Source organism: Cuculus canorus, chromosome 8 (assembly GCF_017976375.1).
Source record: "Cuculus canorus isolate bCucCan1 chromosome 8, bCucCan1.pri, whole genome shotgun sequence".
Taxonomy (NCBI): domain Eukaryota; kingdom Metazoa; phylum Chordata; class Aves; order Cuculiformes; family Cuculidae; genus Cuculus; species Cuculus canorus.
In genome coordinates, this window is record NC_071408.1 from 17,559,605 (window position 1) to 17,572,723 (window position 13,119).

General features: G+C 47.8%; 1 protein-coding gene and 1 long non-coding RNA gene across 2 annotated transcripts; both read left to right on the plus strand.

Moving 5' to 3' along the window:
• The first annotated feature begins 301 nt into the window (after positions 1–301).
• DIRAS3 (DIRAS family GTPase 3) lies at positions 302–4,968 on the plus strand. Its single transcript, XM_054073069.1, has 2 exons — positions 302–1,130; positions 1,355–4,968. The coding sequence occupies exon 2, from the start codon at positions 1,442–1,444 to the stop codon at positions 2,036–2,038; it is 597 nt and encodes a 198-aa protein (XP_053929044.1). The 5' UTR covers positions 302–1,130; positions 1,355–1,441; the 3' UTR covers positions 2,039–4,968.
• Positions 4,969–5,841: 873 nt separating this feature from the next.
• On the plus strand, positions 5,842–10,389 carry LOC128852831 (uncharacterized). Its single transcript, XR_008450881.1, has 3 exons — positions 5,842–6,107; positions 8,104–8,224; positions 8,743–10,389. It is a non-coding gene; the product is annotated as an uncharacterized LOC128852831 (long non-coding RNA).
• The last annotated feature ends 2,730 nt before the right edge of the window (positions 10,390–13,119 follow it).

Sequence of the window (13,119 nt, forward strand, 5' to 3'; positions counted from 1 at the left end):
GGAAAGGAATAGAATATGCATAAGATTTCCGGGAAAAAGTATACACATGCACGTAAGTGGGAAATCCATCCTGTCCCCAGCTCTGGTCTGGCTGCACAGGATGGATGGAGATCACCCCCTCCTGCTGCCCAGCCCTGAGAAACGCTGCTGGCTTTCTAAAACTCGAAAAGGACTCCTAGAGAGTTGATTTGACGGCGTTTTCTGTCCCAGGCGGGGCTCGGGGAGGGCTCTCAGCCCCGGGCATCTCTCACAGATGCGGGCTGTGAGAGGGGGCTTGGAGGGAGATTCCTTGTAAAGGAGGAGAAATAGAGCCGCGATTGTGGAATGTTTGCCAGTGGGAGGGTGCCAGATCAAAGCAGCGGCCACAGCCCGAAGGGGCTCCCCGGGGCATCGCTGCCGCCTTCCACCGGCAGCGGCTCCAATCGATCGGGGGGTGCGGGAGGCTCGCGTTGGCTTCTGTCTGCAGTTAGAGGGATGGCTCGAACCACCCAAAACCGGCTTTAACCATCCCAAACCGGCTTTAACCAAAAGATTCAAGCGGTTGTGTTGATGAATTATTTCTTTTTTATACGGGCCTTTTGAGGGGGAAGGCGGGATTTTGGGGTGCTTTTGAGGCGTAGGGGTAGGCGGGTTTCCCGCATGGAGCCCGCAGCGGGTGCGAACGCCCGGAGCGGAGTCGGGGTCTGTCCGTCTGTCTGTCTCCCCGGAGCGGGGCCGGGGTCCGTCCGTCTGTCTGTCCAGCCCGGAGCGGAGCCGGGGTCCGTCTGTCTGCCCTCCCCACGCCCAGAAGCGGAGCCGCGGTCCCTCTGTCGTGCCCCGAGCGGGGCCGGTGCTGCTGCTGTGCCCGGGAGGTGCGCAGCCCCTGCGGTAGCAGCCACCCACCGCCAGGGATGCCGCAGCGCTCGCAGCCCGGCAGCCGCCTCCGCGGGGCTCCGCGGGCGGTGGGTGGATGGACTATATAGGGAGAGAGAAGGAGAAGCGCCCTGGAAGCGCTGTCTGTCCGCAGGTGCCGAGGGGGCAGGCAGGGAGCCCCCCCGAGCTCCCCCTTGTCCCTCCGGCCAGAGCCCGCACGGCTTCCCCGGGGCTGGAAGGCGATTTTATTCTCGTTTCGCTGGAGCTGATGGCTACAGGTGAATTCGTTTTCCCTTCTCGTAACGCGAAGTGTGCACGGGCTGGATGGGGGTAGCGGTTTGTTTCTCTTTAACGCAAGGAAAAAGGATGGGAGGGACTGATTTAATTGCTTATATCAAGAACGCACTGTGAAATTCCCGAGATGGTGTGAACGATTTCTTTCCCTTTCTCTCCCCACGCTCCTCTCTCTCCCTTCTGCTCCCTCCCTCTCCTTTCTCCGCAGGCCACCTCTGTATAGGGGTGCGTAAACTTGAAGAACTCGGGCTTTTTCCAGCTAGAATCTTCACTTTACGATCGCAGCGCAGCAAACATGCCTGAGCAAAGCAATGATTACCGGGTGGTTGTGTTCGGAGCAGCAGGGGTTGGAAAAAGCTCCTTGGTCCTTCGTTTTGTAAGGGGAACTTTCAGGGAAACCTATGTTCCCACAATTGAAGATACGTACCGGCAGGTGATCAGCTGCGATAAGAGCATCTGCACCCTGCAGATTACAGACACCACGGGAAGCCATCAGTTCCCTGCTATGCAGAGGCTGTCTATCTCCAAGGGGCATGCTTTCATCCTGGTGTACTCTGTCACCAGCAGGCAGTCCATGGAAGATCTTCACCCCATCTTTGAACAGATTTGTCAGATTAAAGGGGACATTCAAAAAATCCCAATAATGTTGGTGGGGAACAAAAGCGATGAGGCCCAGAGGGAGCTGGATGCCAGCGAGGGGCAAGCGCTAGCCAGCAAGTGGAAATGCTCCTTTATGGAGACATCAGCCAAAATGAACTACAACGTGCAGGAGCTCTTCCAGGAGCTCTTGAATTTGGAGAAGAGGAGAACTGTCAGTCTCCAGGTGGATGGAAAAAAATCCAAGCAGCAGAAAAAGAAAGATAAACTGCAAGGCAAGTGCTCCGTTATGTGATTGACTTCAGCTGGACTTGCACTATTGCATGGTGTAATCAGAGCATGGACTCCCACAGAAAGTACATGTCTGCTGGAGGTTTCAGAGGAATCCATGCCTTATAGGGCTATTGTTTTTCTCTAAAATCTCTGCTGGATTATTTTATGTGTTGGTTTTAAAGAGGATGGCTTTCTGCATGTTTATTTTTTTAAAACAATAAATGTTTGATGTTAGCAATTATATGTGATTACAAGTTTTTAATGCAAGAAGTTTACAGAAAAGTGTCAGTCAGAAACAAACATCTCTATTCCTGTGAGTACATGCTAGTTTTAAAGCATTTCCAGCCTATTTGCTCTAAAGAAATCATAGTATCTATAATGTATACACTTCAAAAACTGTTTTCAGGAATCTATCCACCAGAGCAAACCTTTAACAAAGCTGGGAATTTGCACTGCGAATGAACATGTATGTGGCTTCAGGTGCTTACATTTTTGGCAGACTGACTGGCTTGCCTACCAAAGATGCAGCTTTTCCACAGTAGAATTTAAGTTTTCCTGTATGCTGTGCGATTCCTGAGACTTCTGGAGTTCTGTGAGTGATTACAGCTATAACTGTATATACAGGCTGTTTGCTCTTTTACTCTGACTTTTACTCTGACTTCCCCTGTTCACTGAGGCAGGGGATTCCATGTGCTCTGACTCCACATCCAGGGGTGATTCTCCGCATCTTTAAGCAGAAGCTGCCTCCTTCAAGAAGGTAATCAGGTTATTGTAAGTACCAGTTGATACCAGCTGGTTATCTTAGCAATTTGCCTTTCCTTTCTCAGCTGTCACACTGATTTTGCAACTGGCTGAAGATACTCTTGGTGTCTTCCCAGAGTTGTCTTAGGTATTTTTCATTTCCCCTCTCTTATTTCATCTGAGTGGCCCAGGTTTTAGTTGAGACTTGGGACAAGTTGGTTCAGGTAACACTGTTTCGGGAAGAAGCATCTACTCCTGGGAACTGCATGTGTAAAGATGATCCCTCTCTGACAGAACCTTTCAGCAGACGGGTCCCACAGGTGAACGGACTGGAGACATGAGCTTCCTCTCTCTGTTGTCTCCCTCTGCCTGCCTTTTTCTTTCTTTGGCTATTGTTAACAAGAGATAAGTGTGATACTCCTCATCAGAAGTGTATGGCTGAGAAGGATTTCAGGGGAATAAGTGTTGGTCGGCTATTGACCTATGCCAGGTATCTGTTTTGATTATGTGTTAGCACAAGAAGATTAAGGACTTCTATGTTGCACTGTTGGCTTCATTTTCAAACAGCAATGTAGTTGTGAGGCAAGAGGTATGGGAGAGAGGAATTGCTTCTTTTTATGGCACTTTTCTAGTGAAATGATTTTATTGTTGAGGATGAACAAGATAAGGAGCAGGAAATGCTGGAAGGTACATACCCTTTCTTGGTTTGAAAGCACTAGTGCCTATTAATAAACTGCTGTTCTGCTATGTAAAATGCTAGAAAAGGGCCTCTTCTCTCGGCTGTTGTTTGTTCATGGCAGACTAACACACAAAGCCATGAGGTTTGTATCCATGTTAATATCTCACATATCTCAACAACTCTTAGAATCTATTCTAGCTCCCGATGCTCTGTTGACTCCTCTGTCTGCCTATGAGCTGCTTTTCTGGTCTCCTCAGGCTGTGCCTACACAACCATTAAGGGGCCAATTAGCTCCATGTGTGCCAGAGGACTTTGTCCCAGTTACAGCTGGAGCCCTTGGGCTGTTTGCAAGTCCTGCATGAGTATTTGGTGCTGACTGAAGTGACGCTCACTTGCCAAAATAAAGTGTGAATTTGCCAAGCTGATGCAAAGGCTCTCTATCTACCTGATTTTTTTTCTTATTGGAGGCCATATCCTGCAGGTCCTGCAAGCTTCTTGTGCTGGACCAGTGGTGCCGAGTGGTGTGGTCCTCAGTCCCCCTGCTGTGGGTAGCCTTCACTGCCATTGCAGTCAGGGGTGAGTCAGGTTGAAGGGCAGCCGTAATGACTTTGCTTGAAAATAACCCTTGTTTTTTCCTCTTTAACTTTGTGCATGGATTTTGATCTCTCTGTTCTTTTCTTTCCAAACAGTTATGCAAATGCTTCTCTGTGGGTCGTTTTTAGCATCTGGCAATTATTATTGCAAAGACTATTCAGTTCCATTCCAGCCTTCGAAATCCCTATAAGTCATTTTATATTTAAGCCTTTTTAAAATGTCATGAGACCTAATAATGTCTTTACAACTCCCACGGCCTTCATGGAGATGCCTGTGCAAAGGCTGGGTAGCGTGTATCTGTGATTATTCACACATCCTGGATGTTCTGTAATGTGTCATTATCACTGCAGTGTTTTCCATGTATGTGGTGCGGAGAATACTGGGAACCGGGGTCTGGTGGAGCACAAGGAACAACTTAATATGAAAAAGCAGGCTCATTCACCCATGCACCTGGCAGATTCCTCAAGCTGCCTTTGGTGGCTTTGAGAGGAGGGCCCATGGGACTGCATGGGTGACGGAGATGCTGGGGTGCTGCTGCTGATGCAGGGTGCTGGTGTGGGGCATTGACAGCCCGAGTCCTGGCCTAGCAACATAGAGAGGATTGGGAAGGAGTGACACGTGGTGTGGCTGCTTTTCATGCTATGTAAATAATCTGTTTGGGGAGTGCTAGAGCAATTGTATGGTAAATTAAAACCATATTAATAAATAAATTGTATAATTGTATTTGTTTCCATATAAACTGAACTAGTCTGATTTGTTTGTGTGCATAATCTATCATTCTTATAGAAGGGAGATTTATTTTAATTGAACTGATGAATGTCAAGATGTTGGCTATTGAAAGTTCCATGCAAATCTAAATTAAAGGGTAATATCTAACAGTCTTGCGGAGAACTACATAGAGGATGCCTATAGTTAGCAACAAAGTGAAAAATACCATATTGCTTGGAGACACTTGTGAATCAGTATGAAACAGTGGCCATGTTCCGCTTGTAAATCAACTTTACTTCATAAACCTTGCATTTTAATCGACTTCTCATAGCCAGGATCTGGTGTGTTTGTGTGTTCTGGCACAGTGGTGGCATCATTCCCTTGTGCTCTTGTAAACAGTAGTCTTGGGCTAATGTTGTTATTCTGGTGTGATGGCATAGCCATAGAATTGGTGCCCTCCGGGGAACTGCAGGACAGCTGAAGATCCATTGGTTTTAGGGACTGATGGGTAAGTTGTTGCTAAAACCACCTTGAAGGAATGCACCTCTTACAGGTAGCATTTGAGGAGTATACTGCACACATGCTTAAGTTTTATTTCTCGTGTTGGAACATTCTGCTGAATTAAAGTAAAAATTATTTTTATTTAAAAACTGAAATATTTTACAGCATAAGGAGTATACATTGGAAGTAAATTCTTTAGCTTTTTTGAGTAAGTGCAATTTAAAATTAGCAGACTGTGTTTGTTGGTTTCATTTCTGGTTTGTTTGGTTTTGGTTTTTTTTTTTTTTTTTTTTAAAAGCATTCTGATGAAAGGCATTCAGTAAAAATCATTTGTCTGGAGTAAACAAGCAGTTCTGGTGCAGATCCTGTATTGCCTTACAGGCTTTGTCCTTAACTCCTGTGTGCCAACAGAATGCTTTTTTTTTGTGAGGCAGTGACAGAGTGTTTTATGGAACTGTTTACGCATCCCATAACCTCCAGCTTGGAGACATGCCCTGACACCCTGCTCATATCTGGAAGGTAAATCACTGTTTCCCAAGTTGGTTGTTTTTCTCTGCTTTTTTTTTTTTTTTTTTTCCTGAAATGCTCTTCACGAACTCAGTTGTGGCAGGACAAGGGCATGGAAGATGCTGGTACGACTTGTTGAGTTGCTATTTATGCCTCCATAACATCTATCCGGGATCACAAGGTGAACACAGTCAACTGTAAAAATTCTCTGCACAATGCCCTGAATGAATTACACGATGGCCCTGTAGCCTGGGTACCTGGATGAAGGCTGAACCACTTTGGGCAAAGTCACTGTGTTTCCTCACTACCTTCTGTCTCAGGACTTCACGAGGACTGGCAGTTCCCAGCTTTGACCAGCTAGGTATGTATTTCCACCACTAATTTAACCCTACCTTTCAGTTTCTCTACCACCCGCTGCTTCAAGTTGGAAGCAACGTGGACGAAGTTGAGCATTAAGACAGGTTTCTCTTTGATATGTCGTTCGAAATCTCAATCTTGCTTTAAAGCTTGGCTCAAATTTTGCTCTGAAAAATCAGTTCCTTGCTTTTTACTACAGAAAGCTCTTAAATAATTTTCAAAAACAGCATTGCAGTTCATTCTGGAGGACATGTTCAGCAGTATTCAGACTAGAAAGTGCCAGATCAGAAAAGGTTTAATGGGCAAAGATAATGGCACTAGAGGCCTTCTGAGTCTTTGCTGGAGGAAGAATATTGTAGCATCTTTCATTTTAAAGCTGTTCCAAGTTCGCCTCTCTTCAGTCCAGAAATTCAAACATTTCTTAATTAGTAATAGTTATTATTTCCATGCCACACTCATTGACTGAACCTGACCGTGCTTGAGGCAGGTTCCTTTCTGAATCTGGCCAACAAAATTAGCATCAGGAGAAAATACCAGGGAGGGGAATCGCAAACGGCTCTTCTGCGACTTGCAACAGAAAAACGTGAGCAGAAGCTGGAGTGTCCACCCACGCACGTATTTTAAAAACAAGCAGCCAGAATATTGCTATATTCTCATTCCTCTTCCCAGAGCAAAGCAGGAACATGATTAATCTAACAAACAGCTCTGAATAATAAGCAATATTGCTTTATATGCACAGTCTGTAGCTACAAGGTACTCAGCACACTCTAAAAAGAGTAAAAGTGCGTCTTAATCATCTTCTGCTATCTGCTACGGGTTCTGTGGCGTAAATTAAGTACATCAAAAGCAGCTAAGAGCTAATGAAAATGCTAAAGACCACTTAAAACTAATTGCAGTGTAGCAGCCTCCCGGTTAATGGATATTGCTGCATGCTAGGCTGGCGCTGCTGCCCTAATAGCTTCCTGTTTTCCTCATTTCGAACATACATCTAATAGTGCAAAACAACAAGAGGAGTGAAGAAAGGAGGGAAAGACCCAAGTACCAGCACTACCTTGGTAGGATTGCTTTTCCTCTGTGCAAGGTCACGGTGTCCCACGGTGGCATAGCTGAGCCTCGCTGGCACAGCTGGGTGCCTGGTGTGGGGTCTGCCTTGGTCTGCTTCATCTGGTCCGATTTGCTGCTCTCTGCTTTCAGATTTTTAGCTAAACTCTATCATCCCAGTGCTGTAGGCAGAGGTAACCTCACTGCTGGTGTGAGTAAACACAACACTAACTCCAGAGCAAAGTGCATGTGTTTCCCAGTTTGAAACTGTCTCCTCCTGGAAGGATATATTTTTAATGACTGCAATTCAAAACGTTTCACTCATGATCATATATTATTAACACACTCATGATGAGAACCCCTGTATCTCACCATCGGAGCCTGTGATGTCTCCTCCAGAGACAGGGAGATGATATTCATGCATATGTGAGTGCTGCCCCAGTGCTAAAATACCGAGGCAGCACAGGAGTAAAAGCCTTGCAGCTGCAGCGTGAGCAGAAGTCTGCCTTTCGGAAAGGGCACTTCTGAGGTGACAGCTCTTTGTACCCAGAGGTGAAACAAAAACAAAACACATCAGCATTATAACAATATCCATGGCAGAGCAACCTGAGTGTGCTGGGATGCTCCAGTTTACGAAACAGAGGCACGGATGCTGCGCTTGTGGTTTGTCAGCCAGAAATACACAGAATCCAGCAAGTATCAACATCCCCTGCTCAGCAAAGCCTTTGAATGAGCTTTACCCAGCCTATGCCTCCTGGGGCTGAGTCTGCAGCAGAGCAGGAGCAGGCTCTGAGTGCCTACGAGTTCCTCGTGCAGCGCCTTTGACATGAGAGAGGTGGGTAGGAGGTGTTCAGCATCTGCAGCTGCGTGAAACAGCACCAAGGTGTGATTGCATCCTCTTGACACCAAGAGGCTGATGGGGAGAGCTGGCCAGCAAAAGTCCAAATCTTTTTCTCCAGGTGAAGAACAGGAAAAGTTGCTCCTTTATATCCAGAATATCTGGATGGGCAAGGATGTAACATGTATCCTGATGAAGACTCCCCTTTCCAAAATGAATCCTGGTTTTCCGCCTAGATAAAGGTAAGAGGTAATCGGACAGATTTTTTCTTCTGCCTAATTTTACTGTTTTTCTCCAAGGACCAGTGTCCAAAAAAGCTTATAATGTACACTGCATTGTGCCTGTGTGTCAATACAAAGTTTCTGTTGCCCACAAGTAAGGGGTGGTTGAACACATCGCTGTTTGCTGCCAGCAGCCAGGCTGCTCCTGCAGCACAAGGTTCGCCTGACCTTCTCCTGGAACAGAGAGGTGTGTGCTGGGGCATCCTATGGGCTGGCAGATGAGGGCATGCTTTTCCTTTCCTAACAGGGCTCCCTTCCACTCCTGAGAGTCCTTGCTCCCACCCTGCCACAGGGCGAGCATCTGACTGGAGTGGGAAGAGGGCAGAGCGCCACACCTGTCTCCGACACAGGGAGCAGTGGGAAGATTTCGGTTTATGTCTCAGTGATGAATTTGCATCTTTCACACTAAAAATTTCTAAGGATGGAGATATGAAGACTCTTCTTGTCTACATTGTGTTTTTTCCTTTGTTCCTACACAGTTTTCTCCAGCCCCTGCATCCTATTATGTGCCTTAGGCTGCCCGTGGGCTCCCAGCAGGCAAGGGATGAAGAGCAGTGAAATCCCCTCCTTGGAGAGAAAAATCCATCCATCTGGTGGAATCCCTGGACCAAGACCAAGGTCTCATCTTATCACGGAGCAACGAAAAGGCTTCTTCAGTCAGTGCTGGCTGCTTGCGTCCTGCTGCTGTAGAGCAGATGGCTCTTGGTTGCATCTCTGCCGCTGCCAGCTCAGAACTTCCCAGGTGGGTATGGGATGGAGCAGACCCCAGCCAGCAGATAAAGCCTACCCCTGCAAAACACTCAGCCCTATACAGGGCCAGAGAGGGTCACTGGAACTACTATGGAGATGAGGGTGTAACTGAATATGCTCTCTCTGCCCCCAAGGAGCAGCACACCAGAGCTGCAAGACATAGGTTTGTCCCTCCTGACATGTCATTTCTACAAAGTAAAGCCCACAACAGGAATGGGAGAGAAAATTAATAAAAATGGGAATGTTTGTGCTCAGATAATTTCAGATATTTCTGCTGTCATATGCTTTACCAGCTGGCCAAGCTGCGTCGCTCAAAAATGGAAAATATTTCTATTGACTGTAAAAAAAATTACTCCCTTTTCCCACAGGCGTATTTCCAGGCATTGATTTGTTAGGTTCTTTTTTCAGGTGAAAAGATAGCCTTTACACAGAAGAAAGAGGATGCTGAAGTGTGGCTGTTGTTTGTCCATAATGTGAGTCATGTGTAACAGAAGGATATTTGGAGTTTATTATTATTTTCTGTTGCATTCATTACTGCTTGAAACAGCCTTACGTGGGCCAGAGTGCTGCCTGGCACAGCCCTTCCTGGGGTTGCCCGGCACTGGCCTCCGAGCAGCAGCTGGGGCGGGGTTGTGATCCCAGCTGGATTCAGCCCATGGGGTATGGATGAAGAGAGGTACAGCCAGCCCAGAGCCGGCCCCATGATGTGCCTGCTGGTGCAGGGGATACTTGAATTACACCCTTAAAGGAAAGCAGGTTGTGCCATTTGAAGTGTATGCAGCTATTCTATCAAGTTGTGAACGCCTGGCTAACAGGACTGCGCTTTCTTTGCATGTGATGCTGCGACTTAATCAGTTGGAGGATTTCGTTTATATGAGGGGAGGGGTGTGTTACAGCTCTATTAGGCAATTTTTTGTCATTGCATGTTTTCAGTCTGCCGTACAGTGCCAGTTGCTCTTGTAACACTCGCAATGTAAGACAGTGTGGTTTTCTTACGGGACGGTGTAATGAATCACACGTGCTCCTTTTTGGACAGCCTTTTCCAGGGAAGGCTGGGTCCACCAGCCCAGTGATGTGCATTTATGTGAGATAATCCTTCATCTGTGAAAAAAATACATGATAAATAGTGAGGGAAAACAAGTGTGGGGGCGGTTCATACCAGAGGTTGGCTCCTTGGGAATTGGGTGGGCAAGCAGAGGTAGCAAAGCCAGGGAAGCCTCGGCTCTGGCTTCTCTAATGACGCTGTAGCCGGCTGGTGCATCTTGCCCATTTTCTGCTGCCCAAAGGGACTGGGGAGCCTTTCCAGCCCTCTTCCCTGAGCACCCCAGGTGCTGGTGGCCACCCTGGCTGGCCCTCCCTGGACATTTGTCCACAGATTAACCCCTTGGCCCTTTTCTGCACTGGAGCTGGCTGGGAGAGGTGAACAGCAATGTTTCTCTTCTGGTCTTTCTCCTTTAGTAGAATCTGTTCAACAGAACAGCCAAGATGTTGAATTTTTCTTTGGTTTTTTTCTTTTTCTTTTTTTTTTTTTTTTGTTTATTAATTCAGGCTTTGCCTTGCAAATGAAAAGCAGTGTCTGGGCAGCTGGGATGGAGGCAGGTGCTGGCAACATGGGTGTCCCACAGCTCAGCAGAGCATAGGGACTGTCACAGGAAGGAACAGTGGCTATTAACGGGGTCCATCATGGAAGGGAACACTGATTGTTAATGGGGTCCATCACGGGAGGGAACATCTGCTGTTTAGAGGGACCATCACTGGGAGGGAACGTCAGCTCTCTGGCTCTTAGAGGGGCCCATCATGGAGAGAACACCGCAGAAGGGAATGCCTGTTGTTAACTGGGACCACCATGGGAGGGAATGCTGACTATTACGGATCAAGGCTGGTGATGGGGGCACAGGGCCCGGTCACAGCCAGGGACAACAGCCACCAGTGCAGGCTCTGACCCCTGCAGAGAGGAGCCATGAGGGACGGCTGCTCTGTAAATTATATTGTGCTGTCTCCTCCACCTCCGGTTCTCCTTCCCTGCCTGTCTATGTGGAATTTGATTACTCTTCTGCTCTAGAGAAAACCTTTCTTAACTGCTGGCTGCAGACATCTGTCTGGTTTGTTTATAAAGCACCTTTCTGAAAGGATTTCTCTGGACTCTGTGAGATAAACCCACAAGATAGCTGGGACCACCCTCCTCCCGAAAGGCTTGGCAACCACCTCTGCCTTGCACCAGCAGCAAGTGCTGTAGCCTGCTCCCAGCTATTTTCAAGATCATTTTTCTGTATGTTTCTAGTTTAGTACAAGCTGAGTGGAGCCACAGTCAAAATTCTCCTTCTGCACAGATCCTAGAGAAAAATCACTGGGTTTTGACGCAATTTTGAGGATTTCCTTAGGAGGTAAAAAAGTTAAGCATAGAGCTTTTCTGCCGCGGCTGCTTTTGCCTGGCTCCTGCTTGCTGCATTGTCCCAGCCAGGAGAAGGGCAGTGGCCAGGCCTGGGCACACATCTGCAGCAGGTGCCAGCCAGGCTGCCTTGGGGCCCCACGCTGACTTCTTTGGGCATCTTGCAAAAGAAGTGGGCAATTTATGCAGGGTATTGGTGTTTATTTTTTGCTAAGTACTGTCAGTGTGGCAGCACCTCACTTTGAGGTTCTGCTTCAGAAAGGCATCTTCGCTCCTGGTAGTGTGGGAGTGAGGCATCTGGCTGATGCTTTTCTGACAAAGGATGTTTTTGTTACAAAATGAGGAATGCTTGAAGCAAAAAAGCATCATAAAAAGGGTCAATTTTAGAAGAAACTCCTACTGAATACAGCTTTGGATGTAGGCACTGGGTGAGTGCACAGCAGCCCAGCACCACGCATGTGCTATGGGCTCTGACTGACCCCACCTCAGTGCAAAGGCAAACTGCTTCTTTGTCCTCAGAGAGAACAGCCCTGCTGCTGGCAGCCTTAAACTTGAGGCTGGCTTTTGGTGAAATGGATGGAGAAAATCACTTTATTTCTTTTTGTGCATCCCTCCCATGCAAGGACACACTCAACCTCTGGGCACTACTGATCCAGCGCTGCAAATGTGAGGCTAAGGCAGATTTTCCAGGATGCTGCCAGAGGGGCTGTCCCCCTTGGATTGCAGCCGTGCCCATAGCATCTCTGAGCACTTCAGAATTTATTAGCCTCTTGCAACCACGTGCTACTTTTCATTTCAAGGTCTGCTGCTTCTCTGCTGCATTAGGTGCTGCGTCTCATTCCCTGGCAGGGAAGAGGTGACGTGCTTACCTCTGGAACTGCATTATTCAGGAGAGGCATACTCGTTGCTCTCTGCAGAGCTCCTGCCAACAGCAGCTCCACCGATTGCCTTTAAGGAGAGATTTATGCAACTGCTGCTGTTTCTCTTGTTCAGCTGGTTGTGCACCCTATGTTCGATGTATGATCATTTTTCCGCAAAAGTGCCCTGGGGCACTGGGAGCACCCTGTGTGGCCACTGCTGCTCAGCATCCCTTAGCACTGGGCTCCGGTGGGCAAGCACTTGCTCCTGGCAGGGTGCTCAGAGCCTCCTTGGGGCAGCGATGAACCACTTCTGGGCAAAACGGTGGGTGTCCTTTCTAGGATGGCCACGTGAGAGACTGGCGGTCCCGGGAATGGGCTTTGCTAGGTGCCGATGTTCAGGAGCTGAGTGCCAGGCATGCTCCAGTGCTGTCCCTTGGCTCTGCCTTGGCAAGTGGAGTGAAGTGCTGCCTTTCACATAGTGCTGGCCCCACTCCATCAACCCACCTTCTCCTGGTTCATGTGCATTGGAGAGTTGTTAGGACTAGGAGGGATTTGGTTATTTTCCCCTAGCATCAGAGGGACAACTGGGATGGGGAAGACCCCCACCAGCTTCACTGGCAGTGGGAAGGCTGTTTGTGCGTGTCAGCACAGGCAGGACACAGGAACAACCACAAAAATCATAGAGGAAATGTGAAGAGTAAATTTATTTTCGTTACCTTGCCAACTGGGGGATCCCCGAAGCAGCACCTGAAGGCAAGGATTGAGACTGGTCCATGCTAGAGGATCACTGAACCTCCTGGCTTTGCCTGTATTGCAAGGATTTGCACTGTGCTTTCATCTTTCCCACAGCAAGGCCG

Bases quoted from the DNA above. Each gene is read 5' to 3' on its own strand.
- DIRAS3 (XM_054073069.1), top strand. From the start codon at position 1,442: ATGCCTGAGCAAAGCAATGATTACCGGGTGGTTGTGTTCGGAGCAGCA.